Source organism: Hydra viridissima, unplaced genomic scaffold (assembly GCF_058129835.1).
Source record: "Hydra viridissima isolate aposymbiotic clone 2 unplaced genomic scaffold, HvirCarnegie_v1 scaffold_3, whole genome shotgun sequence".
NCBI classification, from domain to species: Eukaryota; Metazoa; Cnidaria; class Hydrozoa; order Anthoathecata; family Hydridae; genus Hydra; species Hydra viridissima.
The window spans coordinates 20,026,182-20,054,148 of NW_028324302.1; the positions used below are offsets into that span (position 1 = coordinate 20,026,182).

The following is a 27,967-nucleotide window of genomic DNA, read 5'->3' on the forward strand; positions in this document are numbered from 1 at the left end:
ACTTTCTATATCTGCTTTTTGTCTGTTCTTGTCTCTTTTTAGTATCATTTGTAAAAATAACGCAGCTTTTAACTTTGAAATCAAACTGGTGTTTTACTAATGTGTCAACAATACCAGGTGGTTGGGATTCAACAAAAAAACAATTTTTTTTTTAAAATATGGCGCATCCTAATGCAGATGATCCTAAGTACAATGGCTGGTCAAAAATTTTGGTAAGTTATCTCCATTTAAACGTAGCCTCACTAACTTATTATATTTACGACTTTAAAATGTCAGTGCTAACATTACTTTAATAAATGCTATTGCATCTGTTGACAATTTCTCTGATATTATCTGGATTACTGAAAGTAACGTGTATAATTGAGATATACAAATAATGTTGAATTAAATGGATTTAATGCTGTTCCCACAAAACTGAAGCCAACAAGGATAGTATTTTGATTTATCTTAATTCAAACTTAAACTTTAACATTAGAACTGACTTATCTATTGAAGCTGTATATACTGAAGTTACAAGTTCTAAAAAGATGCAATTAAATATTGGTTGTTGATAATGTCATCAATGTTGTCATCTGAATTCTTTGATCACTACTTTAATTGTCTTCCTGGAAAAGTTACCGTAGAAAAAAATTATTCTAAAAGAAGATTTCAATTTCGCCCGACTTTTAAATCTGGCACTACTTGTCAACACGCTTAAATCACAACATATCCACGAGGTTTAACATTTTTTGAATCTTCATCTGAACCTTTCATTACAAATCGTTTTAAAAGCTGTAAAAACGCGTTTTAAAAGCTATAAAAGTGTTTTAAAAGCTATAAAAGTGTTTTAAAAGCTATAAAAGTGTTTTAAAGGCTGTAGAATGGAAAAATTCTGTTGAGTTACTAAGCCACCAGTCATAGAAGCTAACCATAACTAATTTTAGTTAACGAAAGGATTTCTTAAGTCAATAACAGTTAAATAACGCGTTATAGAAAAATTTTACTATGTATAGAATTTAAACCACATCAAAATAGTATAAACAATCTTTTTAAGTTTAGCAAAAAGAAATATTACACAAAAGTTTTATCGTAATGTAAATACCATAGAAAACAGTTGGAAGCATCTGAAGTTTTGATAAATCATCACATCAAAGTTATAAGTTTCTTCCTGGCAATTTGAAAAAAAGAAGCAAGGTAAAAATATGGCCAAGATTATTTAGCAAAAACCATCTATCAAATACTCCTGCAAAATTCGGCATTGTTAGTTGATTTATTGTCAAAGCTCTTACTGTAGAACAGGGTATTTAATATTAATAGATATATAAAATCCTTCAATTATTGTATAAATAAAAGTTTGTACTTAGAGGTTCCGTCGGCTGGTGCAACCCATTCACTTAACTTTGTTTTTTTAAAGATGGACGATTGCAAAAAGCTAAGTTTTATGCTTCTAGAAGTTTTATTATGAACTCATCAAGAGTTTTGAAATGACATCATCTAATTTTAAAGTGATGAAACTTATCACCCTATTTACGCTAATAATTAAAAATAGTGATTACTATTTCGTTCTTATGTAGTCAACACATTTTCAGTTTTCTATGAATTTAATATAGTCACTCGTTATGTAGCCATTTGTTGCAGAAGCCATGTTGCCTTTTTTAATTTTAAAATGTGCCTGTTGCTTTCACTGCATAGGATTAAACTACAAATACTTCTTGCAGCTTTTTTGTTTATTTTATATTTTTGTCTTTCCTGAAATGTGTTTTTTTATCATTTAATTTTGTCGGATGTTAACTTTGTGATATATTGTACAACAGATATTGTTCAATAAAGTCATAATAGGGTGTACAGAAATCTGTGGAGCTCCACAGATTTTTAACATTAATACTGAAACATTAAGGTTTGATTGCATACAATGATAGTTTTTACTATTTAAAATATAATTATTTGTTTGACAAGTATCAAGAGAACATCTTTTGAATATTTATAATATCAGTAAATGAAAGATTTTTAAATGTGTTTTTTAAGTTGGCTCAGCAATATTTTACTTAAGCGATTCGTTTTTAGCATTTATTTGGAAGTAAGCGTGTTTTAATATTGAAAAGAAATCTGTAAAAGTTGATGTTTACCAGATAAGTAAAGAATAATGGTTGAAATATTTTTGCCGTTTTTTAAAGTTTTTATATTTGCTTTGAATGTACCACTTAAAAACGTGCTAAAAACATAAAACCGTGAATGTGTTATCTATATCGTGCTGATGTGTATTAACCGTGACCGCGATGGAAATTTATCATAAACCGTTTTGAACAGTACGATATAAAACTAACTGAAAAGTTTTATACAAAGGTTGTTTTGAATAGGAAAATTCCGTTTACCCTGTCCTCACGGATCTTATCAATACTTAAGATTGAATTCATCGAAAAGATATTGCTCTTAAATAATTAATTTTCCTAATCGATTAAAAAAAATCTAATATATAACAAATACAAAATAATGTGATTAATAATTTATTCAATTGACTCCAATCGAAAAAACGCCTTTTTAACGAATTTTTTTTTTTTCTTAAATACAAGTTAGATAAAAAATAAAATAAAATTCTATTATTGTGGATTTGCGATTTTAATTGTTTGTATAAGTGCCATTTTTTAAAAACATTTTATTGCATGGTAGCTTAAAGGGGTAAACTTCTTTATGATGCAAATTTACAACTGTAAATACATATCTCCCAAGTATTCTATATTTACATGCAAGTGATGTGTAGGAATGCATTACATTAATGCATATAAAGTTATAGCTTCCCTGCGGGCAGACTAACATTTAATCAACCTTTAATTAAAGTTCGCCCGAAATTTTTAAATTTAATTTCGTTTTCATTTAGAACGTAAGTTATTCGAATGTTCCGTTTAAACCCTACCTAAACGTTAGTTTAAAACGCAATTTAAACTCCATCTAAGTGTTCGTTTTAAACGCCGTACGAATGTGACAAATGAAACGATCGTTTTATATTACTTGTCAGTATTTGGTATGAGTATAATACTCGTACTAAATGCTGAAAAGTAATAAGAAAACATCTGATTATACATTTATGCATTTAAAATTGTAATAGGACATGTCCAAATAAATTATTTTACAGGTTATATAAAACTTAACTAACTTAGCTTATTTAAAACATTGTGAATATAAATTGTAATAAAAACAACTCAAAAATCGTACTAAGTACTTAAAAGTAATCTAAAACGATCGTTGTCTAAACTTAGACAACGTTTAACTTTTCTTAACTTCGACGTCAAAAAAAGTTAAGCGTTGTCTAAATACGTATGAAGGAATTAAACGTCAAAAAATTTTTGTTTATTTAGTTTTAAGTTTGAAGAAAATACATATAAACTCATGAAAATTTAATAGTCATTATTGCCATCAAGATCGTCTTCATGGTAATCCTCGTCATTGTTTTTACTTAAATTGATCAATCCAACTTCTCCATCTTGCGATTTTGAAAAATGAGCATTTAAATGACTTTTTCCGGTTCCACATATACGGAAGGGAGGCATTCTAAGATGGGAACCAATGAATGAATGTATTTCCGATACTGTGGAGGTACAATCACGTTTCATTACACATTCTAAAAACAATCAAATCAGTATTAACGTTTACACTAAATGTTGGATTAAGGGTCCGAAGATTTTAGCAAGTGGATGCAAAAAAATTAATACAAAAAATCAACAGTGGTACAAGAGGAGCCGTGGATAGAGCACCAATAGATTAATAAAATCGTTTAAATTGCTTCCCTACTTTTATATTCTACTAATCTTTTTAGAAATATTTAAAAAATTTAATCAGATGGCGCTATTCTCTTTGAAAGCCCTATTCAATGTATGAAAGGTTTATATCATACCCTTCAAAAACTATTTTCATAGTTTTAATGGTGTTAAAGATTTGAAGTACATTAAAGAATAGAATTATAACCTGAATTTGATTTTAGTTAAAAAAAAAAAAAAAGTTAATAATTTACCAACAACAAATTGACATAAAGCAGTGTCTCTAAATGGAATCTTTTTAAGTGTGCCTTTTCCATCCATACTTAAATGCGACATAACAAAATTAGAAAAAAGTCATTTCAAGAGATTTTTTGAAATATCTTTTGTAGATGTTCCCCCAATTCATGAAAGAAGGTGAAACTACAAATAAATTATTAAAAAATGCATATTTTAATAGATATGGAATTCCAGTTAAGAATCAAAATATAAATTCTGCTTATTCAGTGAAAGTAAAACCTATTTTAGACATCAAAACAAACAGTCTTGAATAAAAATTTTAAAATCATTGTCAAATTTTAAATGACAGGATACTGAACTTGAAAAAGAAAATATGAGCTATTTACTAACTAAAGTTGTTTTATTTGCAAGTATTGCACACTGCTCCTCTAAATTTCTATACCCATATTTAAGTTCTGAATAGGTCCACCAATAACTTCCAGATGAACTTCACCACTTTCTATGTGCTCTGAACTTGGTGTACTCATCATTTCAATTGCTATTCTCAAATCTTTAATTTCATTTGCCAAATTTGCTAGCTGATAGAGAACTTTTCTCTGGAACTCTATTAAATACATTACATTATTCATATAAGAAAAGGATTTCTAAAAAACTACTTAAATTTTGGCACACTAGCTTAATCATTTTTTTAAATCTTAAGTTTTTTTTTTAAATTTATTTTAAAATGTATGTTGTAAAATATATGCTTAAAAAGTCCATATTTCATAGTTATAAGATCCAGAGATAATGGTAAAAGAAAGATTATAGCTTAAGCAACTGAATTGGTCACATCAAACAAAATTAAAAAACTTTTAAAGTTTGATAACTTACTTGCTTGATCCATTTCATTGATATGGGGTGCAGTTGCCATACAACTACTGTTTGTTTGAAAGTTTCTGTTTAATTTTAGAGGTGGTTGTGGAAATACAGATGGTTTAACTACAATATAAAAAACCATTAAATTACATAAAGTATGCAAAAAGAATTAAAAAAAAAAAAAAATTCATTTTTAAATAAGTAATATGTAAAAATACATTAATTATTTAAAAATAAGTAATATATAAAAAAACAAAAAGATACAAACACCAACTTAATATAAAAAAATAAGTATTACTTGGTTGATCCAGAATATTGTCTTTTAATATAGACGCTCTCTGCCTCAATAATGGAATCCTGGAATTAAGTTTTCTAGTTATCAGAAAAAGAGATTGTGAAAGTACTGATGCTAAAATATTTTACTTAATAAAGTATAAAATATTTTACAAAACCTTTTAAGAAAACAAACTGCATTTGCGAAAAGTTGTATATATGTTATATGTTTGTTATAAATATTCTTAGTATTCAGAGATGTAAAGACTGACACAACTGATCAACTTCAGAATCTTGTGGTACCACATCATCACTTTTTTTGTACAATAAATTACTTGGTTGCAATGTTTTGCTCCATTTTTACTATATTGTAAATAAATTGCAACTACATTAGATATGAAAATTAATTATAAATAATTGTTTTACTTAAAAACACTTAAATATACAATATTATTATAGTTATTTTTTATTATTGCCCATTCAAGTGACAAAAATTCATTATAAGGAATGCTTAAGAAAACTGCAACTTACTTAAAAAATTAGCGTTCGGCTTACGGTGATTTTATAATAGAACTTCATTTTTTAGTTATTGGCGCATTACTTTGCCTCGGTTATATTTTTATTCAACTAATAACAGAATATGGTTTTTGTGTGTGTGTGTGTGTTTGTGTGTAAATCATGTTTTGAATACTTTAAAAAAATCACCAATATTTTAAATAAAGTTTCCTTTTTCTAAAAAAACAACTTTTTAATGAATAAAAAAGTCAAATATACAAAATGCTCATAATCGTGAATCCCCCCCCCCCAACCTCTAAAACAGAAGAATATTTAGTACCTTTACTGCGTGCAAAAATAGAATATGAGCGTGTCATCATTTTTTAATGAAATTTGGCAGGCACATAGAAAATAGATATATAAAATTGATTCAAAGGTAAGAAAAAAAAACCCCATGATCCCTTCAATGTCAATTAACTCTCAGAACACCAATGAAGTTTTCAATAGCAATGAAATCACTAAAAACGGTAGTAACTGCAAAAAAAAAAAAAAAAAAAAATTGCAATAAACTTACAACTACTTTTAAAATATTATCTAAGTCAATATAAAATTCTAAAAAAAATGACGAGAAAAATCCATCCTTACGAAACCTACCTCGAGCACGCGGTGAAAAAATGGTTACAGATTTTATCTTTAAAATCGGTGTCGTAAATCGCAGATACGCACGTACCTACATAATGCCCGATGGATCGGGCAGCATGATTATTCAAGACCTCATATGAGATCTTGATTAAGCGTTTAAACGCTTCCTAAATATTCTGAATCCGTTTAGAATTGATTCCTAAACGCTCAGATTGATTTAAATGTCATTTTAACGCGATCTAAATCCATTTTAAATCAGTAAATCCCCGTAGGGCTATTACACAACTTGCATGCTCGGCCATGTACCACTTTTTGAATTGAAGGATCACGAAAAGTAAGTAAGTAAAGGAACTTAGCTACTCTAACGTTTGCTTTTGATGAAGCTCAAGATATTTAAAACCGTGAAAATGACAAAAAAACTTTAATACGTTACAAATACCGTATTTAAATTAACGATTATCATAAAGTTTGTTGACCGGTTCAATATAAAATTTCTATCATAAAAATGTTGCTTTAAAACTGATTAACCTCTTTACATCGGTCAGCAAGGAACTTATTAATACTTAAGATTGAATTCATATGACAGATAATGTCCTAAATAATTAATTTTTTTCAATCGAAAAAAAAAAAAAATGTATATATTACGAATTATATCAAATTGTCGGACACAACGCTTCAGGTTAAAAATGTTTTAATTGTTCGATAGGCTTTATTTTGCATTGCTCACTAAATTTAAAATATTATGATTGGCAACTTTTGACTATAAACTTTATTATTTAGTAATTATAGAGAAAAACTTCCATCATGATAATAGTGACTTTTTTTCTCATCTTTTGGAGTCACTTTCAAGGTAAGATTTAATTACGGTTTATGCGATTATACTGATCATACATACAGTTTGATCTCACATTCTTTGAAGTCTTTTTTTTTTTTAAATCTATTTAAAACTTTTTATACTTCTATCAAAAATTATTTTGTAGATTTAAAAAAAAGATCATCTAATGCTAATTTAGTTATTAAATTAAAAATCATAATGAGAGTAAAGGATCTTTGAAACAAATGAAAATAAAACTGATTAATAAAATTTTATATTTAGTTTTGTGCTCAAACTTACGCTCTTGATGCAAATTTAATTACGCCAATTTTCTTTTATTTGATTTTTAAACATTTTGAAAGTTTTAAGTTTTAATTTAATTATTTAGAGAAAAGTATATTAAATTACTTTCAAATAACAATTTTTCGGGGATACTTTACTTCAAAATTAAACTTAATTTTAAAAGAGATGTTTTTCATTTTAAATAAAAGTAAATTTCCATATAAAACAAAGGAATTTCATTTTAAAGTTAAAAAAAAATTAATTTTAAACTAAAATAAAATTGGTTATTATTTTAAATAGTTACATTTTTGCACTAATATGATTTTAGTTTTAATATAGAATAAAATCAGTTTTGGATTTAGTTTTAAATTCTGTCATGAACGTGGTGCTAATGAGTGATGAAAAATGGTTTGTTGATATTCTTTTTTGTAAACATTCTTTGCAGTTTGGCAAATGAGTTATTTATCCGAATATTGAAGTTGTTAGTTTCAACAAATATCATGTACATTTACTTCCACGAGTTACATTTGTCAAGAACCTTTCCTAATTTTTACAGCATTAGATTTTGTCTTGCCATTTTTTATAAGCAATGTGACTAACTTTACTTTGATTCTCTCTTTCAAAAATACCACGACGTGATATTCTTTTTACTCAATGTGCCTGCTATCAAAAAACTAAATAAATAGATAGGTTTATTTAATTTTGAAATGTAAAGCGCTGAAAACGATTATGTGAAATACCAGAATAATACCATTTTTTTAAATTGTGGCTGTTTCAAAATGGTTTCGTCACTTTTTTTGAAAAAACTTCATCAAACGCGAGACTAGACATTTTGTACTTCTAAAGAAACAAATACTATTTACACATATTTGTGCTCGCTTAGTGCTCATTTCAAAATAGGATCAATAAGTTAATTTTTGCATTGGGAGTCAATAGGTGTTTTTTATCATCCTTAAAAATCACGAGGAGTAAAAATTGTTTTCAACTTTTTCTTTCCAAAGAATGCATTTTTAAAAAATTTTAATTTTGCTGTGTCAAAATGCCAAAACAATGCCAAAATGCAATAAGATGCCATTGAGTCAAAAAAAAAAGCCACCTTTCAGAAATTTGGCACTCTCTAAGGTTACAGCAACGCTGTTATAAACAGTGAAAAACATAACGGTAAAAAATACAAAAAAATGCTATGCAGTGCCTGCAATGATAACATTAAAAGTCTTATAAAAATTTTTCGCTCGCTTCGTTTATTGAGTAAGTCCAGTCAACGACTTGATCATTTTGTATTTTCCCGTCAAGCACAAACTACAAGATTAACGGCTCGGTTTAAACGGTTATGCTCGATCATGAATATTCCACATAGGGATAGCTTTACAGCTTAAATATTGTTTTACAGCCACGCAGTTAGTCTTACTTTAAAAAAGAAAAAATTTTAATGCTCGTGCCATCTGTCGTTGAAGGTTTTCTCGGTAAATCAAATCTAATAAATCCCCTTTCCTGTTGATGATTTCTTGCGTTGCAAATGTAAACAATTTTTTTGTCAGGAATTTTACATTTAGTGAGCATAACCCTAACCCTAATGGTTTGTTGACGATTGCATGATTGATTTTTATAGCCAGTAATATAAGATAGCATACCTTTATTATGAACAGTAACAACTTTTTTGATGCTTGGAAGGCAGCTGTAACTAACTTTTAAGTTGTTCCAGTTAAAAACTTTATAAAATTTGTTACTTTTAGGGTAGCATTTATCAATTAAACCCATAATAATGTTGGCCACTTTTGTTCTAAGGTTGATTGAATGTAAAGGGTTAAACCAAATAATGTCTGGATATTTTGAGTAAATACAACTCTTTCTCTAAATCCAAAGGAATTTACAATCTCATTATAAAATGTTGCTGCTCTATAAAAAACTTACATGCATGAAGGTATATTACAAATACGATTAGAAATCGTTTCATGTATCTATTTAATGACATTTAGTGGACGATTGGAATTGATATTAATATATATATAGGGTGATCTCCTAATTTTCTGTAAAGTTAAAGGTGCTGTCAGAAAGATTAAGTATATTATCGAGAAAGTTTACAATTTTAAAATTAGATTTGATAGCAATGCTAAGGTTGAATTTTTCTTTAAAAATGTTAATGAAATTTTTCTTTAATTTTCTGATTGAGGGCCACTAATATTATAGAAGCAGCAAAAGCGTATGTCTCTATATAATCCAGTGGTATTAAGCCTATAATTTTTGGCAATAGTATATAATATGAAGAGCCCTATTAATTGGCACAATTCGGCTTTTTTAAAGTTTCCTTCACTAACGTCAAACTTAGAGTCCCCTAGTTTCTTAATCCACACATGTTTTCTTGTGAATAGGAAAGTCTGTCTGGAATGATAAATAATTTCGATCAATTCATCAATAATTTTGTTGAACTGTTTAATATGTATTAAAAAAATCTTGAAGTATCTGTTTCAAAATAAAACTCGTCAATATTATATTGAAAGAAAGTACAGATATGTTTGATAGGATTGGATTTGAACTATCATGTCAATTGTGTAATGCCATTCATGAAAAAGATACAATTTTTCACACGGCTATTGATGTCATCCAACAAAATATTTCTTACCTTTACGAGTTCATCTTTAGAGCTTATTAATCGACACCAAAACTTAAAGTTATGTACCAAAACTATAAAGTTAACTATAAGTTAATAAGTCTAACTTATAATTTAGTTTGTATTATAATATATATAGCTTTTAATTCAAAAAGTTTTAACTCTTATAACTATGCTTTGAGTTCGTAAGGTAGACAAAATCGAATTCCAATTAACCCGATACCTTATTACCCAAACTTTATCAGAAGTTTCATTCCTTTGATACTCATAAAGTAGCAATACATTTTTTTTGAAAACGTCCACACTGAAACTTTATTTGGTTGCCCCAAGTGGAATGATATTAATTATTCTTAATAACTTATAGCTTAAAAAGATGCAGCAAAAATTCTTGCTTATCTCACAGAGATATTAAAATTTTTCATGATAAGAAAAGTTCAGTGATTGTAACAGCTTAATTGTAGAGTAAAATTATAATAAACCCGCTGCTCTAGCACTAAGGTCAATGTTGATACGTTATACTAAATACTTATATCATTATTTTCCTTTTTATTCAAAATTTTTGGCTTGATGGGTGAAGGAAAATTACTTTCTAATTGCTCAAGACTGAACATCTAGCTTAATTACGACTCGTATTTCAATCTCAACTTTAATGCAACTAAATCCTACTTTGAGCTTTTCATTCTGAAACATTCTTAGTTTTCATTGTGAAACATTCTTAGTATGAGCTAACAAAGAGCTGAAGCTTAATGAATGAAGATTCCTATTGCTAGGTAATAATTGCTGTTGCGAGTTTTCAAAACAATTTGATTTTAATTAACTGTTATAAGTGAAAAAATGTTTTTAAAAGAAGATCAAAATAAATGGTTGTTGGTATTTTCTATTAAAATTCCGACAACTTAGAATAAAGGAAAAGGAAGAAAAACTTTTTTTAAACAATCTACGGGTTTAAAGAAAAGTTGATGAAAGAAGATGGTAAATATGCTTGAAAACTGCAAACAGTAATATGTTAATCAAATAAAAGTTATGTTTCTAGGGTATTTGCCAGGCTTTTTCAAACTTTTTAAATTTGTCACATTTTAAAGTCTTTTTTTTTTCAGGTTTTATTCACTGCACCCTAAAATGTAATTATTTGAGTCTTGATTGTTGTGTTTGGAGACGTTATATTTTTGCAGCTTAATTTAAAATTTAGTATGCAGTCTTTGCGATGCAGTTCAATATGGTACCGTATGCCATGATCCATTTTCATGGTACAGCTCTGCAACAAATTGTTCGGAAATAAATCAGATAAACTGTGAGCAGTACAAACATGCTGAAGTATATTGGAGTTATTTTCAATGTATTGATTGTGCAGGTAAAAATTATGGAATCGTTCAAATTTGTTAATTGCTTTCATTTTATGCAAACTATGTGATACGATTCACGCCTTTGTATTCTTTTCAAAACTAAACATCTATTAGAGTGTGCTTTAGAATATTAAATTTTTTTATTTCATATTCTTAATAAAAAGACTATGCTGCAAACATTTGACATTTTTAAATTCTGCGCATTGTTAGTGGAAGTACTATGGGGCAACCAACTCAGGGAGTACAAACATTAGTTTCAGCATTAGATACCACTGGAGTGCTAATAACGTACGGACGGTTTGTTAAATGCAGCAAATAGTTTCCAAAAAGGAATATTAAAACTGGACGTCTTTGTAGCAATAGAAAAGGCCTGAACACCCCAGTTCATTTAAGTTCAGTAGCCCATCAGATATTAGGAAAATATTTAAATAAAATTAGAGTAATATTCAAGAAGAAATGCCCATACTCTGTGTTTCATGCAGAAAATTTTATTCAGTGATGTGTGGCTCCAATGTCTTTCCTTAAAGGTTCTTTTTCATCTATCCCCGAGATGTAAATTAACAATATATCTGCTAACTGTGATCCAAACCATCTGCGATTCAAAGTATAAATACACTTTCTAAACAGATCAGGTAATAACGTCATGCGCCCGTTGATAAATAAAATAATTCATGACTAAAACTATAAAACTTCAAACATTCTGACAAAAAATTTTATAAGCAAATTTTGTTTAATTTTGATTTTAAATATTACTATATTTCTTTTTTGAAGTTTTCATGTGGCTACCAAATTTTACCTGCAGCGCAAACTGCATTAAAAAAGAAATTGATAAGTTTGATAAAAATCCTTCAAATACCGTTAAAATGTCAAAAGAGATACGTATATTTGCTGGATTCAAATTTGGATATCACTCATTACAGAGGGAAAAGTTATTTGAGCTTGATTGCCTGTAGTCCTTCAAGATTCGCACTGTGGCGTAAGCTGCCCCAATCTCAGGAAAGCTGTTAGTAATTCGACATTTGCAGCCCATATTTTGTGAAAGAGGAGTACCAGAGGAAGTATTGACGGACAATAACAATCCATTTAGAAGTGAAGGGACTTCTTGAGAATTGGGGGATGCAGTCGAAGCTTAAAGCCGCTGACTATTATTAGGGGAATAGCATCATTGAGTAAAACCTCCGAAATGTCGAGATTGGCAGAGCGATCAAAAATTTCCAAAATCGGAGGTTATCTACTGGTAAAATGTCTCAATTGTCAAAGAGGAAGTGCCTTATTAAATCTGACCAAATATCAGTTTTCTTCAACAACTTCAAAATCAATTTATTTTCGTGGACGTCATGGTCGGATTTCAATTTGATAGTTCTGAATATGGGACTTTTAAATTTTACTTCAAACAATCTTGTGGCTCTTGGGGATTTGCAGAATGGACACTATCCCTATTTTTTTTATCTTTTACTATTTAATTTGTAAATATTAATTTGTTTTTTCTAACAAAACTGTTATTTTTTAAGTTCGAATTATTTCTTTAACAAAGAAATGTTGATTTGAACATTTATTGTATTTGAGACATTGAAGGAGCTTTTTATAAACCACACTTATATTTGCTAAATAATGGGCTCCAACAACCTTTTAGCCAGATAACACTAATTAAAGATAAAATCTTTTTGTGTTCTTTTACCTTAGGATTTTGTTCTATTAACAATGGAGGCTGCTCTCACACATGCTTCAGCCTAGACTTTAATACTGGTTTCTGTCTATGTCCGTTTGGAATGTTTCTTTCATTTGATTGGAAAACTTGTACAGGTTAGTTGCTTTGTTTTATTTTATTTTTGCTGGCACATTAACTTTGTAAAGTCTTTATATGATTAAGGTAAAGTAAGTGGTTTAGAGTTTTCAAACAACAAATTGAAATATTTATGCTTCCTTTACAAAAATATTTTGCTAGAAATCATTTTAAACTACTGTAAAAATTACACTTTTTACACTTTTTAGCTAATTTTCTCATTATATCAGACCTATTTATTATAAAGTTTTTTACAATTTTCGTTACAATTTTCGTAGTTACAATTGTCGTAGCCAAATGTTTTTACAATTTAAGTTGTCGTAGCCAACGTTTTTAATGGAAAGCTACGGTACTTAAGCTTTTAAACAAGAAATTTTGGAAAAAGTTTTAAGATGATACATCAACTTTATTTTTGTTTATTTACTGCATTAAGGAGTTTTATTGACAGATGTCTCTTCGCAGATTTATTAAGTGACGAAATTCTTTCTAAATTACATCGATTCTGCTAATATTTTTAAAATAGTGGAAAATCCAACTCACCATAGTTTTAGACTGCTTAAGGTATTAAAACTATATCTTCTAACAGTTCGTCATCTATTTTGAAATATTTGCTACAGATTATGAACTCTTAGTAGATGGAGTGCTAAAAAGGAAGAGATACAAGTTCACTTAAAGCAGTGGATCAGCCTTTTAAATATTTGAAACAGCATTTGAAAATAAAATACTGCTTTTATATATAACCAAAAAAGATTTAAATAACGGATGTGAGTCAACAGGTTGTGTGTTTTTGATTGTAAGTTTTCATACTTTCTTCAATGGATTTAAAATGCAAAGTTGGGGTAGCACTAATTTGATGAACTAAATGCATTATAAAAAATATAGACAATAATTTATCGTTAAACAAACCATTTATAATAATTACTCTTTTAAAACAAAAACAAGTGTTAATGAACCGTTGGATGTTTCAGGGAAAAACTGAGCTTAATATTAATTCTCGTTTTCATATAAAGAATGGCTGTTTAAGATTATTTCAAATTAAAAGCAAGCAGTTTAAAGAAAGAAAAATAAGAATTTTCCAATATGTTTATTTGAAGAAAAGCTTTTTTAAAACTAATCAAGTTTAAGTTAGTTTTCATAGAAACAAATGCTAATAACCCGTATACAAACCCTTAACTAAGATTTCCACAGGTAAAGACTGAAAGCATGCAATTGAGTAATTATTCCTTATCATTGATTTTATTTAATTTCAAGTTTGCTTTGCATGGATAAGTGAGAGCATTATATATCTCAGGAAAATAGTTTTTAAAGCTTCAAAAATAAATATACTAAATTTGCATTTAACAAATATCTAGAGCAAATATAGATTTTGATAATATGTTTTGTTACGACCTAGGCACTGAATTGCTGCAAAACACATTTTTGATCAAAGGGCGGTGTTCAATCAAAATAAGTATGGTATCCATAAAATTAAAAATATCCTAAAAAAATTAGGTAACAGAGAAGCAGAGAGCTTCATATGAACATTGATAACTATACGCTTACATTTAGCTTTTCTACTATGCAACGCAGATTTAAATGTCATTAGATGACCATTATTTTTTGTTTTTTATAAACTAATTACAATTAACTTGACCAATAAAAAATTGATAGTTCATTATTGCGATATACTAACGCAAGATCAAAATCAATTAAATTGTTTTTTTTCCCTAAAGATCCTTGTGATAATAACGGCTGTTCTGACAATTGTACTGTTGAGTATGGCATTGCACTCTGTTCATGTCCTACTGGAATGAAATTGCAGGAGGATGGCAAGCAATGTGAAATAGGTACGACAGTATTTCTGTTTGCTTTTCATAGACATTTGTTTTATAAAAACATACATGAAGTATATCGACCAATAAGTCCTTTATTTATTTATTGATTTTTTTTAATAAAGGGAACAACAGTAAATCGTATTAAAGAAAAACCATAAAAAATATTGTCCAATTTATTCAATTACCATATTGCCAATTATTACTCAATGTCATAAAAATATTAACTCTTCATTTTCACAAATTCTAAACTATCACTAGAATGATAAACAAAATATTGAAAATGCAGCACTGGTCCATAATATTATGTAATTTGAAGGAATGGAGTTACTTTATATTTTGATTATTCTTTCTTATTTTTCCTTTAAAGATCGTTGTTACAATAATGGTTGCTTATACACTTGTTCTGCTGAGTCTGGCATTGCAGTCTGCTCATGTCCTGTTGGAATGAAATTGCAGGCGGATGGCAAGCAATGTGAAATGGGTATGCAAATGAAATGTGTTTTTCTTTCAGATATGTTTGCTTTTATAATAATATATATGAAGAAATTTTTTTAAAATATATTTTTAGTAATGTTATAAAAATATGTATACAGTAATTAAAAATTGAACACCATTAACTTATATTAGAAAAAAAAACATATAAAAAAGTTATCCAGTTTGTTAAATAGGTATAATGCCAACTTGTAGACAGCTTCATGTGAGAATTTATTCTTGGTTTTTACGAAGCTTAGTTATCACTAGAATGAAAAACTAAAAAATGATAATTTTAAAGCATGGGTATCTTGTTGTATTAATTACATTAATAGCACTGTTTATATTCTTTAGAGAGTTTTTGAAATACAGTACATGGGTAAAAATAAAAGTTTGAATTTTTGAAAATTGACTTTTCGTTAGCGCATTTCAGGTGACTTTACATTTAATTGAATTATAGAGATTTCAATTAAAGAGAAAGTACTGTATATCAAGTGCCTCCAATTTTTGGATGTTTTGTAAGTAGTTTGTTAAGTAATTAGTGGTTTAATTAAATTTGACAATTTTGACCAGTTCTCTTGAAAATCTTAGTTGGTACTATATCTCACCTGCATTGAATGTGGCCTAGCAGATACACGTTATTAACACCATTAAGAGACGAAAGTGCAGCAATTGTTGTTCAATCGTTGGAAACAATATGGTCATCACTTGGACCTCTTTCTGAAGTTCTCTTCGATAATTCTAAGTCATTTAGATTTCAAATTATACAAACTATGACGTCGAAATGGGCAATAAGGCTTATCTATCGAGCTATTGAAAAACCATCGTGAAATAGAACTGTTGAAAGGGTTCATCGGACGGTAAAAGTAACAAATGTGAGAGTAAATATGGTATACCCGTGTCTGAATTTCTTAATCAACACCTTTCCATCAAAACACAGCACACCTTTTGAAATCTTTTTTCAACATTATAAACGTGTTTGAATTCTTGGGATTGATAAAGTCAAATCAACATAAAAGTCTTAGACTGAGCATCGTGGATGGAAAGTTGGCGAGAAAGTGTGGGTGAAACCAATGGATATGACGCCGTGTACACAACGATGGTTAAAAGGAAGTATTGCGGCCCTGCATAATGGATTAACAGCTGATGTTGAAGTCAACGAGCATACGTTACCACCACATTTTTATCATCTGCAGCATCGTCGTGTGGACAAATGAGAAGGAAACATAACAACTGATGACAATTACGAGCTGACAAAACTCCCGAAATGAATTTAAAACAAGTCGTCAATGAAGCTCCAATTTCTCAAATAAATTCTTTGGATGATGTCAAAGCTGACAGTTGTATGGACAGCGCTAATCAAAACTATCCAACTCATTGCGACAGAGTTGAAGCCTGTTTGATTCACTCGTTAATGAAGAAGAGCACTTCCTAACATGAAGTATCACAATTATGTATGAGCTCTTGTTGAACTAAGGAAGATGTTGTGAAGTCACATGTTGTATTTTTTTATTACTATAACGTTTCGTATAATGATTATTAATTGTCGACAAGAGTTGCAAGTTGTATCTTTTAGGGATATACATAGCGAACGATTTTTTTTTTCATTGGTGGGACAATAATACTGTTGAGGAGGAAGAATTAAAGATAGAAATGGCTTTTAAATGCGTTGAACAACAAAAAGAAATCACATGTAATTTCTAACGGTTTAACAATTTTTCTATTCACATGAAATGTTTAAATCTTGCTAAACGTCATTAATGTGATGTATAATGCGGAACTATTGTGTTTTGTTTTAACTGCGTACTAGCTCATACTTTTTCTTATCCTAACGATATTTGGCTGTAAATCTTCCATTACGTGTATGATTAGAGCACTTTAGAACTATTTTTAAATGATATTCTCATAGCTGTTACTTCCGAGATTCTACCCAGAGATATACTACAACAATATATGATCTGATTTGTATCTCTTTCAAAATTTCCTATCAAATCTGGAAAAACATCAAAATAAATGTTTACAATAATTAATTAGGACAGATGCGTATATTGTTCTCTGGAAAATTCTGTTAACGCATAAATCTTTGTGTGAAATAAAAGCTTTGTTGATAGAATCGTAGCGGACGCCAGGAATGCATGTGCTCATTAAGTAGCGGTCGTCTTATGCGTTTAGTTTAATATTTCCTTACTATAAAAATGGTTGATAATTCAAAAGGGTGACTCCTAAAGAAAACTGTTTAGTTTTTGCAAGAAAAATTTCTGTATGCCAAGAAATTGATAATATATAGCTTATTTCAGTTGTTTAATGCTAGTTAAGATGCAATTGAAGAAAACTTTCTTTCAATTTCTTAACATCAACAGTTAAATGTCTCATTTAACATACTTTGAAAAAGGTAATACAACACTCTAAAGAAAAAATGTTTATATTCAAATGTGTGCCATTTTTTCGGATTTTAAAATGTTGAAAAGTAGTATTAAAAAAAAAGCCCACAGAAAAAAAATACCCATAGAAAAAAATACCCATAGAAAAAAAAAAGGCTTACAGAAAAATGAAGAATTTAAGCTAAGTTTACTCAATAACTCTCCACTGACGCTTTGTCTCTCTAATCTCAAATTAGAGAGAAAAAGAGGCTCCTTTTTTTCTTTAAAAAAAGTGCTGAATTAGCAAAACTGAAATTCCCCAAGAAAACTTTTCTCAACTCCTTCCTTTTTTCATGGACTCAGTCAATGTAAATTTAAACTAAACATTACGTAAAAAGGAGTACAAGTCTTGATAATTTGGCATTAAAATTGATCCTGTGATTAATAAAAGTTATATAGAGTATCACACAATGCTAAGATAATACTTACGACTTAAACTGATTATCATTTCATAAGGTGATGCTTTTGCTTCCTGATTTTAAAGATTCCAATAATAACAATAACTTTTCTCTTTTAAATAAGCAATATCCTAATTCTCAATGGATTAAATTACTATAAAACTAAACCTTTTACATAACCTAAGAAGCTGTTTCTCAACTACGTAGGCAAGGCAATTTATCTGTTGTCTTTTAAGAAATATTAGTAATCACTTGAATGAGATTTTATGCTTCAACAATGTAATACAGCTGTGTAGCATCACATGCTTTAAAATAATAGTGTTGTGTTGTTTTTCTTTAAGATCCCTGCTTTAACAGAGGTTGTTCTCATACTTGCACTGAAGAATCAGGTTACGGAGTATGCTCATGCCCATTTGGAATGAAATTGCAGCTGGGTGGTAGCACTTGTAGTTATGGTAAAAATATATTAAATTTGTTTTAGGATAACTTCAAAAAAAATATTTACACTAATACGTGTTTTATACTTATTTATCTTATTTACAAGCGTATACCTCTCTGTCTATCAAGATACTCATTTACACTTTTTAATAGTTTCTTTTTTAATACAAACACTAGATTAAGTAAATATAGATGTTGAAATGGGTCTTTCTTCAAATAATCTAGGTTTGATTATCGTTAATTACTTTTAGCGTTTTTTGTCCCAATTACTCTTTAAATAATTTGAGGTGCTTTCATACTTGTTACCTAACTCAACAAAGCAATTTGTTTTAAACTAGGAAAGAAGAGTATTATAAGATTTGTATTTCAGTTGTTCGAAATCAAACATTATCAATTAGATATCTTTAAGTATGTTAGGTTCCTTTGTCGTTATTTTAGGAATAGGAAAAGATAATATATTTATGCTTTTTATTTAATATATAGTGGACAAAAAAATTTTAACTGGGGTAGAAGAGAAGCGAATTATTATATGTGAAGGAAAATTAATATGTTTTGAGAGGTGAGCAAACAAAACGAGTACTGATATTAAGAAAAGAATAGAAACCATAGCAACTCGTTAAACATAGAATGAAAAAATGAAGAATTTAAAAGAATGCTGAGCCCAAGAAACTTACTCAGTGTGGTTTGTTAACGCATTCGATGCGTTTTAGGAAAATAGAGGCTGTTCCTTAATCTCTTAACAAAGATGGCGTTATTTTTACCTTTAAACGAAAGTCAATCATCATGATAAAGTTCTCCTATATAGAACAATAAACTTTCTTTTTAATGCTGCTTTAGTTGCAATATCTGGTTTAAAAAAGTAATTAGCTTTCTTGTCCATTTTTTCTACTATTTGCAGAACACTTTCAACAGTAATTTTTAATTCAACACTTTCAATTATAATTTTTGTGAGCTCTCTTTTTTTCTATAATTTTTATAAATCTCGTTCCATTTTTAGATCTCCTTCCGTGAGTAGATTTCCTTTCGTGTGTAGATTTCAAAACTAGTTTGTTGTCCTCTCTCTCTAATCTATTCTGAAGTTTCCTAAAATTATCCTAGCCTGAATTTTGTCTATTAATTATTTTGAACTGGTTTCACTAAAAATGTGTTTTTTGAAGTTTTATATTGAATATTTAAATTTTTAAGTAAATTTCGTTATTTCAATAAAAAAATCATCGAAAAACATTTTAGTTTCCCACAATTAATTGAACAAAGGTTTATTTTCAAACAAATCATGAAAAAAATTATGACAAAAACAAAATAAGGAATAACCTAAATCTCAATTAATTAAATTAATACAAAAGCTAAACTTTTTAGGTAGCCTAAGAAACTGTATCTCAACTATGTAGGCAAGGCAATTTATCTGTTGTCTTTTAAGAAATATTAGTAATCACTTGAATGAGATTTTATGCTTCAACAATGTAATACAGCTGTGTAGCATCACATGCTTTAAAATAATAGTGTTGTGTTGTTTTTCTTTAAGATCCCTGCTTTAACAGAGGTTGTTCTCATACTTGCACTGAAGAATCAGGTTACGGAGTATGCTCATGCCCATTTGGAATGAAATTGCAGCTGGGTGGTAGCACTTGTAGTTATGGTAAAAATATATTAAATTTGTTTTAGGATAACTTCAAAAAAAATATTTACACTAATACGTGTTTTATACTTATTTATCTTATTTACAAGCGTATACCTCTATGTCTATCAAGATACTCATTTACACTTTTTAATAGTTTCTTTTTTAATACAAATACTAGATTAAGTAAATATAGATGTTGAAATGGGTCTTTCTTCAAATAATCTAGGTTTGATTATCGTTAATTACTTTTAGCGTTTTTTGTCCCAATTACTCTTTAAATCATTTGAAGTATTTTTTAAAAAAGTTAAAAACTAAGATAAAAGTTGAGTCTAAGAAGGTGTGTTTCACACCTTCTTACACTCAACTTTTTTCTTTCACACCTTTTTGGTTTTAATGCAATTTAGAAAAACAGAGGCTGCATTTAAATATCTGAAAAAATATTGCATTCTTTATCCTAAGGGAAATATAATCAGTTTTCTTTTCTGGAGGGTACGGAAGGGTGCATTAGTCAGTTCCATGATTAAGGTTTGCCTTGAATATTTCTTTTGATAAATTTAATTTAGAAGTTCTGCAAGTTGTTCATTTTAGATTCTATCATCTTTGATTACTCACTTTATATGATTTCTAAACAGTCTCGGTAGTAATTTTTAAGAAATATAGAAATAATAAATTGCTACAGAAATAACTAAAAAGATTTTTTTGGAAATTGTACGTTGTTTTGAGTTGCTTCTTTTATTGTTGTTGCTCTTTTTTACGTCATTATTTCAAAGTCAAATACATTTTTTTTTTATATCAATATTTCATTTATAACCGCAGCACCTTAGTGATCATAAGTTTTTGTTTTTCAACCAGATACTGCAGCTTTCCTCTGGCTATTTAACCCTGTTTTGTAAGATGTAATTGAAGTTCAATAGATTGTAGCAATACCCGTGATTTAAATTGAAAAATAACATTTTGCACCTGTACATATGTACTTGGAATAGTTAAGTTAATCTGGATCTTTTAACAAAAAAATTTAAACTTTAATCATTCTTAATATAACCTCTATCCTCAATATTTTGTAACTTAGAAAAGTAAAACTGTTTTGGATGAGTGGCAATATTTGTAATTCTAGCAAAATTATGAAGGGATGAGTTTCTCAAGCAAACACCTGAATTCATTTGCTAAGGTAAACAAAACAGTAACATTTTTACTCAAAATCAGTTTACTTTGATTTTTTATTGTTCTAAGTGTTATAATGATGTGAAATCATTTTAGATGCTTTTTATTTTTCATAGTAGGGAAGTAGTATGCAACTTTTTTAAACTATCATAAAGAAATATTAATATATTAAAAATAAAATAAAGCTTATGAAAAATCCTGTTTTCTGATCCGCAAAAACAGATTTCATTCTAAAAAATAGTAAATGAACTCCTTTCTTTTACAGAAAAAACCTTTTAAGGGTTCTTTTTATAGATCACTTCATAAACATGGCAAGTATACCCTTCTTTACTTCGGATAAAAAAAAAATATTAGTTGCCGAAAGTATAAGTAAAATAAACTGCTGGCATGCAAGAAGCAAAATACATTTCACCATTTAAGCAAAATCAAGGGATCATAAAACATGATCAAATGGGAGTGTGGTCTTTAAATGCTGCAAAAATTTTGCTTATAAAATGGGTTTCTTCTAATAAACTGTTATTTTGTGAAACTTTATAACAATTTTATCAACTGAATAATTCATTGGGAACAAATTACAACTATATTCGGATTTTTGTCTTGAATTGAAAGTGTTCAATTTTGTGCTTGGTTAAAGAGGCTTGTCATTAATGCGTTATGAATTCGGCACTTCTCACAACCATGCACCAGGCAGCTATAACTAGATTACGTTTTAAAAAAAATGGGTACGCAACAGCTTAATTTTCAAGGGCTAAATTTTTTAGACTTCCTCCTATCCCGAAAGTCTTGTTTAAAAGATAAACTGCATAATTATTTTCAATCTAATAAAATCAAAATACAAGATCTTTATTCACAATTCAGGTAGAAACCAAGTTATTTGTATTAATTTTTTTGTAAATTCTAAAAACTATTGGGATCAAGTGGACTATTTTGATTGATGAATTATATGGTTTTAAAACTGAATGGAATCCAGGATGTTTATATCTTCAAGGTGTAAATTCGTATTAATCAAATCATATTTGAGTTAATATTTAATGTAATTTGTACAATATTGTCAAATGCAGCGAAGAGAAATATTCTATAGATATTGTCGTGGAAACAATACTTCTTCCGTTCTTTAAACAAATAGAAGCCATTTAAAAAACTTTGTTCTGTGGTTTGTAAATACAACGTTTGTTTTTATAAAGACCATTTAAACTTAACACGATTTAAGTACTTTTGCATACTTAGTGTAAACAATATTTGTTTAATCCGCCTTGTATACCAGTGTGATTATAATAATTACTGGCAAGGTGTTATGAATGAAAAATGTATTTTTTGTGTAGATGTCTGTTACAATCAAGGTTGTTCTCGTATCTGTCCTGATTTACTTGATGGCTGCTATTGCTCAACAACTATGACTTTTCAACCTGATGCTTTGGAATGCGTTTACGGTAAAATGTATTGCTTGCGTTGCTATCTTTTAATAGACCTTATACTCATTTCAGAAACCTTGTTTTTGTTTAGCGGTTTTTTGATTTTGAAAGTGTCTTAAATCCAGAAACTACTTTATTGAGCACTGACGTATACAACTTATGATATATTTTTAAGTCGTTTATTTAATAATTAATGGTAAACTAAATACTTTTTTGTTGAATGTAATTCAGTGCTAGTATGTTTAATATGGAATGAATCGGTTGCAGTGTGCAAAGAATATAATTTAAGGAGGCACTATGATACAAAACATTCAAAAACTTATAATCAGTTTGTCAACGAGGTGTGGAAAGAAAAATCAATTAAATTGAAAAATAAGTTACTTAAACAACAAGATTTGTTAAAAAGGGGCAACACTGAAACAGAAAATGCTCCTATTGCAAGTTATGAAGTGAGTCTTCTTTTAGCTAAAAGTTGTAAACCATTCAGTGATGGGGAAATTATTAAAGAATCTCTTGAAATTGTGTTCAAAAACATTTGTCCTGAAAAATTGAAAATTTTAAACAATATCTGCCTCTCAAGACAAACAATTACTCGAAGAACATGTGATATTGCTGATGATCTGAGTTTTTCATTGGCTGAAAAAATAAAAGCATTTCAGTATTATTCAATAGTTATTGATGAACCAACTGATATATCACAAACTGTTCAATTAGCTATTTTTATTCGTGGTATTGATAATGATTTCCTTTTTACTGAAGAGCTACTTGACATCTATCCTATGCAAGGCAAAACAACAGGAGAAGACATTTTTCCTGCCATAAAGAAAGTTTTTAAAAAGTTCAATTTGACTTACAACAGATTAATTTCAATTAAATCAGATGGCGGCAGCTCAATGATTGGAAAAAAAATGGATGTTGTTTCCAGACTGGAAAATGAAATGGCAGAAAACAACTTGTCATTAATTAAGCTGCATTGTATTATTCATTAGCAAAATTTAAAAGCAAAGTCTATGTATGTGGAAAATGTAATGTCTGTAGTAGTTAAAGCAATAAACAGCATTAAGTCCAGTGCATTACGAAGTAGACAATTTGAGGCTTTTCTTGCTGAGAATGACTCTGAATATGGTGGTCTGCTTTATTATACTGAGGTGAGATGGCTTTCTAGAGGTAATATGCTGAAAAGAACTTACAATTTGAGACAAAATATGTTGGATTTTTTCAAAATTATCAACAAAGATTATCTGCCAGCGCCAGAAGAAAAAGAGCTTATTGAAAAATTTGCATTTCTAGTAGACTTGACCCAACATTACAATATACATAACAAAGAACTCCAAGAAAAAGATCAATTAGTTGGAAAAATTACAACCTTATTCTAGCTTTTCAGTTGAAACTAATTTTGTGGGAGCAGCAGTTAAGAACTGGAAACTTCAGTCATTTTCCAACTTTGGGTGAGCTAAATCCTGGAAACACAGCAAAATTTGTTACCTGTATTGCTGAATTGAAAACAAGATTTTCAAAAAGGTTTTCAGGTGTTAAGAATCATGCAGGCAAAATCCAATTGTTCACAGAGCCATTCTCTGCTGATATTGAAACTGTACCAGATAAATTCCAAATGGAGTTAATTGATCTTCAATGCGGCGATGCTTTGAGAGAAGCATATAATAAACAAAATTTATTATTATTTTACAAAAATCTTGACCAAAATAAGTACACCAACTTAGTCAACAATGCAAAAATGATGGGTGTCTTGTTTAGTAGCACATATTTGTGTGAAAGTGTTTTTTCTCGTATGAAATTTGCAAAATCCAAAACAGGATCTGTACTGACAGATACTTACTTGCAGAATACATTAAGAATCGCAACCAGTCAGTTGCCTATTGACATTAAAATTATTGTTAAATAAAGGCAATTTTGTGATTACCAATAAACTATAATTTGTATTATACCTAATAGCTTTGTGATCGGCATATGTTGTTAGCTAGTAAATATGTGTGTTTGAGTGTTATTCCTTTGCAAATCAATATTTTTAAATAAAATATTTTTAAAAAACTATATTATTAAAAATCTCCAGCCCCATTTAACAGTTGAAAAGCTAACATTGGCCACTGCCTTTAGGACCCAGAATATAAAATACCTTACATTTCTGGGTTCCAGGGTGTTTACTGCGCCAAACCATCAATCGTTCTAGAAAAAGCATATAAAATTTGCAGTTTTTAAAATCTGTTTATATTTAACAAGTGTGCTGTAAAGAATGCCAATGATATTAGAACTTTATTTTGTACTAAATAATGAAGTTTACCAAAAAAAATTCATTCCACATATACCGTCAAATATGCCATTAAAAAACATGATAAAAACTACAACAAATGTAATCAATATAGCAGATTGCAACTTATTCTGTAAAAGAGCAATAAAAACCGTAACTTAAGTTTAGTTAAATTTAAACAACTATATTGTGTATGAATTATCAATGAATCATTAGCATAAGCTAAAATCCGATTGCAAACAACTTGAGCAAGACTAATTTACAGCGTCAACTATATTAATAAAAGAAATGCCTGAAAGATCTTTATCATCAGCTAAATGATAAATAAACTTCACTAATTGTTAACTGAGACATTTATAAAACAAACGAAAAAGACATTGACACTTACCCCAGTTAGCCATTTTCTTCCATTTCTTTTTTTAATTTTTGTTGAAAAGTTTTCTTTTTTACTTGTTTTACCCAGCTTTAGTGAAATTGGTCAACACATTTTAAAAAAAATTTACCTTTCCTTTTTCAACAAAGAAAACCTCACTTTCGATAATGCAAATTGTTTTTACGTTCTTCTCAGACATAAAAAGGTTTCTTCCAAAACACACAGCTTTTTAATGCACCAAGCTTCAACTTGTCAAGTTTTTCTTCAACTATTTCCCACTGAGTTTGGTGAAGAAATTTGTCCCAAGCAAATTAGACCAAAAATTTGTGGCCCGGAGAGTTTTATGGCCAATGTTTTTTGTCTATTACGGCTGGAAAAAGCACGGTCGTTCAGAAGCGACAAGTTATTATACGCAAGCGCAGTAGTAACTTAAAAGAATTCCAATTTTAGTAATGGCTATGGTCCGGAGCAACGAATTTTTATAGTTTGTTGACTGATTACTTATATATATTTCCATATAAATCAACATTTTAAACTCCCTCTAAAACTGAAATCATAATAAGCATATCTTAGTTGCATAAGAAAATGGTTAAAATAGGAAAAAGATTATATCAAGAAGTTTAAAGTTGTGCATTTATAAGTAAATTAACATTCTTGAATATGCTGATTTGTTTACACTTTTAAAAACACATAATCTAATTTTCTGAGCGTAGAAATTAAATAATTTTTTTTTTTAATTTAGATGAGTTTTTATAGCATTAAACACTTTTATCAGATCTTAGCACTCAATTTTTCCTTCTTGTAAATACACATACAAACACACATACAGATATACATACATACATTGGGTGCAAAAAGTATCCGACAAAAAGGAAAAACTTTATTCATTACCTGACATCTTCATTGGAAGGGGGCCTAAACTTTACGCTCGTCAACAATGCCTAAAACTGCAGAATTGTCTGAATCAACTAGAAAATCAATCATTCAGCTGCACAGAGATGTTTTAGGATATAGAAAAATTTCATCTGTGTTAAATATCCCAATTTCGGCAGTTGGTGATACTGTTCGGAGGTGGAAATCCTTCCATCTTTCGACTAGTCTGCCTCGTTTAAGCCTTCCTACAAAAATGCTTGACCGTACAGCTAGGAATTTAGTTCGAAAAGTACAGAATAATCCTCGACTCACTCGCTCAGAACTGCAAAAGGACTTGCAATAATCTGGGACAAATGTTTGCAAGAATACAATTAGGACAGTTCTTTGAAAGAGAGGATTCCATTCTCGGTCACCAAGAAAAACCCCTCTCATGAAGAAATTTCGCGGAAAAAAAACCCCGGAATATTGCTAAAGAGCACTTGAGTAAACCTTCAAGCTTTCGGGATAAAATACTATTATCAGATGAGATTAAAATAGAGTTGTTTGGTCGGAACTGTGTCAGTCGTGTTTGGAGACAGAAGAACTCTGCGTTTCACCCGAAGAATACCGTCTCAACAGTGAAGTTCGGAGGTGGCAGCATAATGTTTTGGGGTTAGTTCTCTTCTGCAGGCCCTGGAGAATCGGAAATAATAGAAGAAAGGATGAACTCCAAATGTATCGGGGCATTCTTGAGAGATGTCTTGTGAAGTCAGCCGAAAAATTGAACCTTCCTCGAGGTTGGATATTCCAACAAGACAATGACCCTAAGCACACGGCAAGAGCAACTCGTGCATGGTTTCAGGAGAGGGAAATTGACTTATTGGAATGGCCAAGCCAATCACATGACCTCAATCCAATTGAAAATCTCTGGCGGGAATTGAAAATGAGGGTACAGGAGAAAGATCCGAGAAATCTTATCCAATTGAAAGAAACATGCAAGGAAGAATGGGCTAAAATTCCTATTAGCATATGTGCTAATCTTGTGAACAAGTATTCCAATCGTTTAGAAGCAGTTTTGACTGCTAAAGGTCACATAAAGTAATAAGTAAATTTTTTACGATGTGTTGGATACTTTTTGAATTTTAACTTTTACAAAATTGCAATTATCAAGTAAACATTTAATGATAATGTTGTTTTTATGTGATATTTTTATTTCCCATGTAAAATTACATTAGAATAGTATTTGTTTATGTTATTTTGTTGAATAGGTTTTAATTAGATAAAGTTTTTCGTTTGTGTCGGATACTTTTTGAACCCACTGTACATACATAAATACATACAAACATATATTTTTTCTTTTACATTTTGATATTTTTTGCCTTCTGAATTGGGCTTAATTGCTATTCGTTTGCTTAGGCAAACCAATAGCAAGAATTATTTAGTTTTTCAGGTGTTTTTTTTTAACTTTACTTACTTCTCTTCCCACTCCTTACTCTTTCAGGTTTATTTACTTTCGCTTTGTATTCATAATTGGTCTCTTTTTTGTTTGTTATTACAATAACCATTTGTGTGCTATTTTAGGATCAAGGACATATACTGATGAAATGTTTTCATATATATATATATATATATATATATATATATATATATATATATATATATATATATATATATATATATA

At 29.2% G+C, this 27,967-nt stretch overlaps 1 protein-coding gene and 1 pseudogene across 8 annotated transcripts in view; one reads left to right on the forward strand and one right to left on the reverse strand.

Annotated features, from left to right (window-relative positions):
• Positions 1-3,309: 3,309 nt before the first annotated feature.
• LOC149891354 (uncharacterized) lies at positions 3,310-5,483 on the reverse strand (annotated as a pseudogene). Its single transcript, XR_016451348.1, has 6 exons — positions 5,369-5,483; positions 5,122-5,180; positions 4,839-4,946; positions 4,359-4,572; positions 3,986-4,151; positions 3,310-3,595 (listed from the first exon to the last, which is right to left on the reverse strand). The product of XR_016451348.1 is annotated as an uncharacterized LOC149891354 (transcript).
• A 1,392-nt stretch (positions 5,484-6,875) lies between these two features.
• The window catches only part of LOC149891355 (uncharacterized), a 30,819-nt gene continuing 9,727 nt past the window's right edge, over positions 6,876-27,967 (forward strand). For 2 of the 7 annotated variants that reach the window (XM_090082274.1, XM_090082276.1), the window contains exons 1-9: positions 6,876-6,912; positions 7,014-7,083; positions 11,127-11,288; positions 12,964-13,083; positions 14,776-14,889; positions 15,245-15,358; positions 18,508-18,621; positions 20,127-20,240; positions 22,706-22,813. In XM_090082274.1, the coding sequence (XP_089938400.1) occupies positions 7,038-7,083; positions 11,127-11,288; positions 12,964-13,083; positions 14,776-14,889; positions 15,245-15,358; positions 18,508-18,621; positions 20,127-20,240; positions 22,706-22,813 (892 nt within the window). In that variant the 5' untranslated portion in view covers positions 6,876-6,912; positions 7,014-7,037. The other 5 variants (XM_090082273.1, XM_090082275.1, XR_016450829.1 and 2 more) reach the window with 4 other exon arrangements.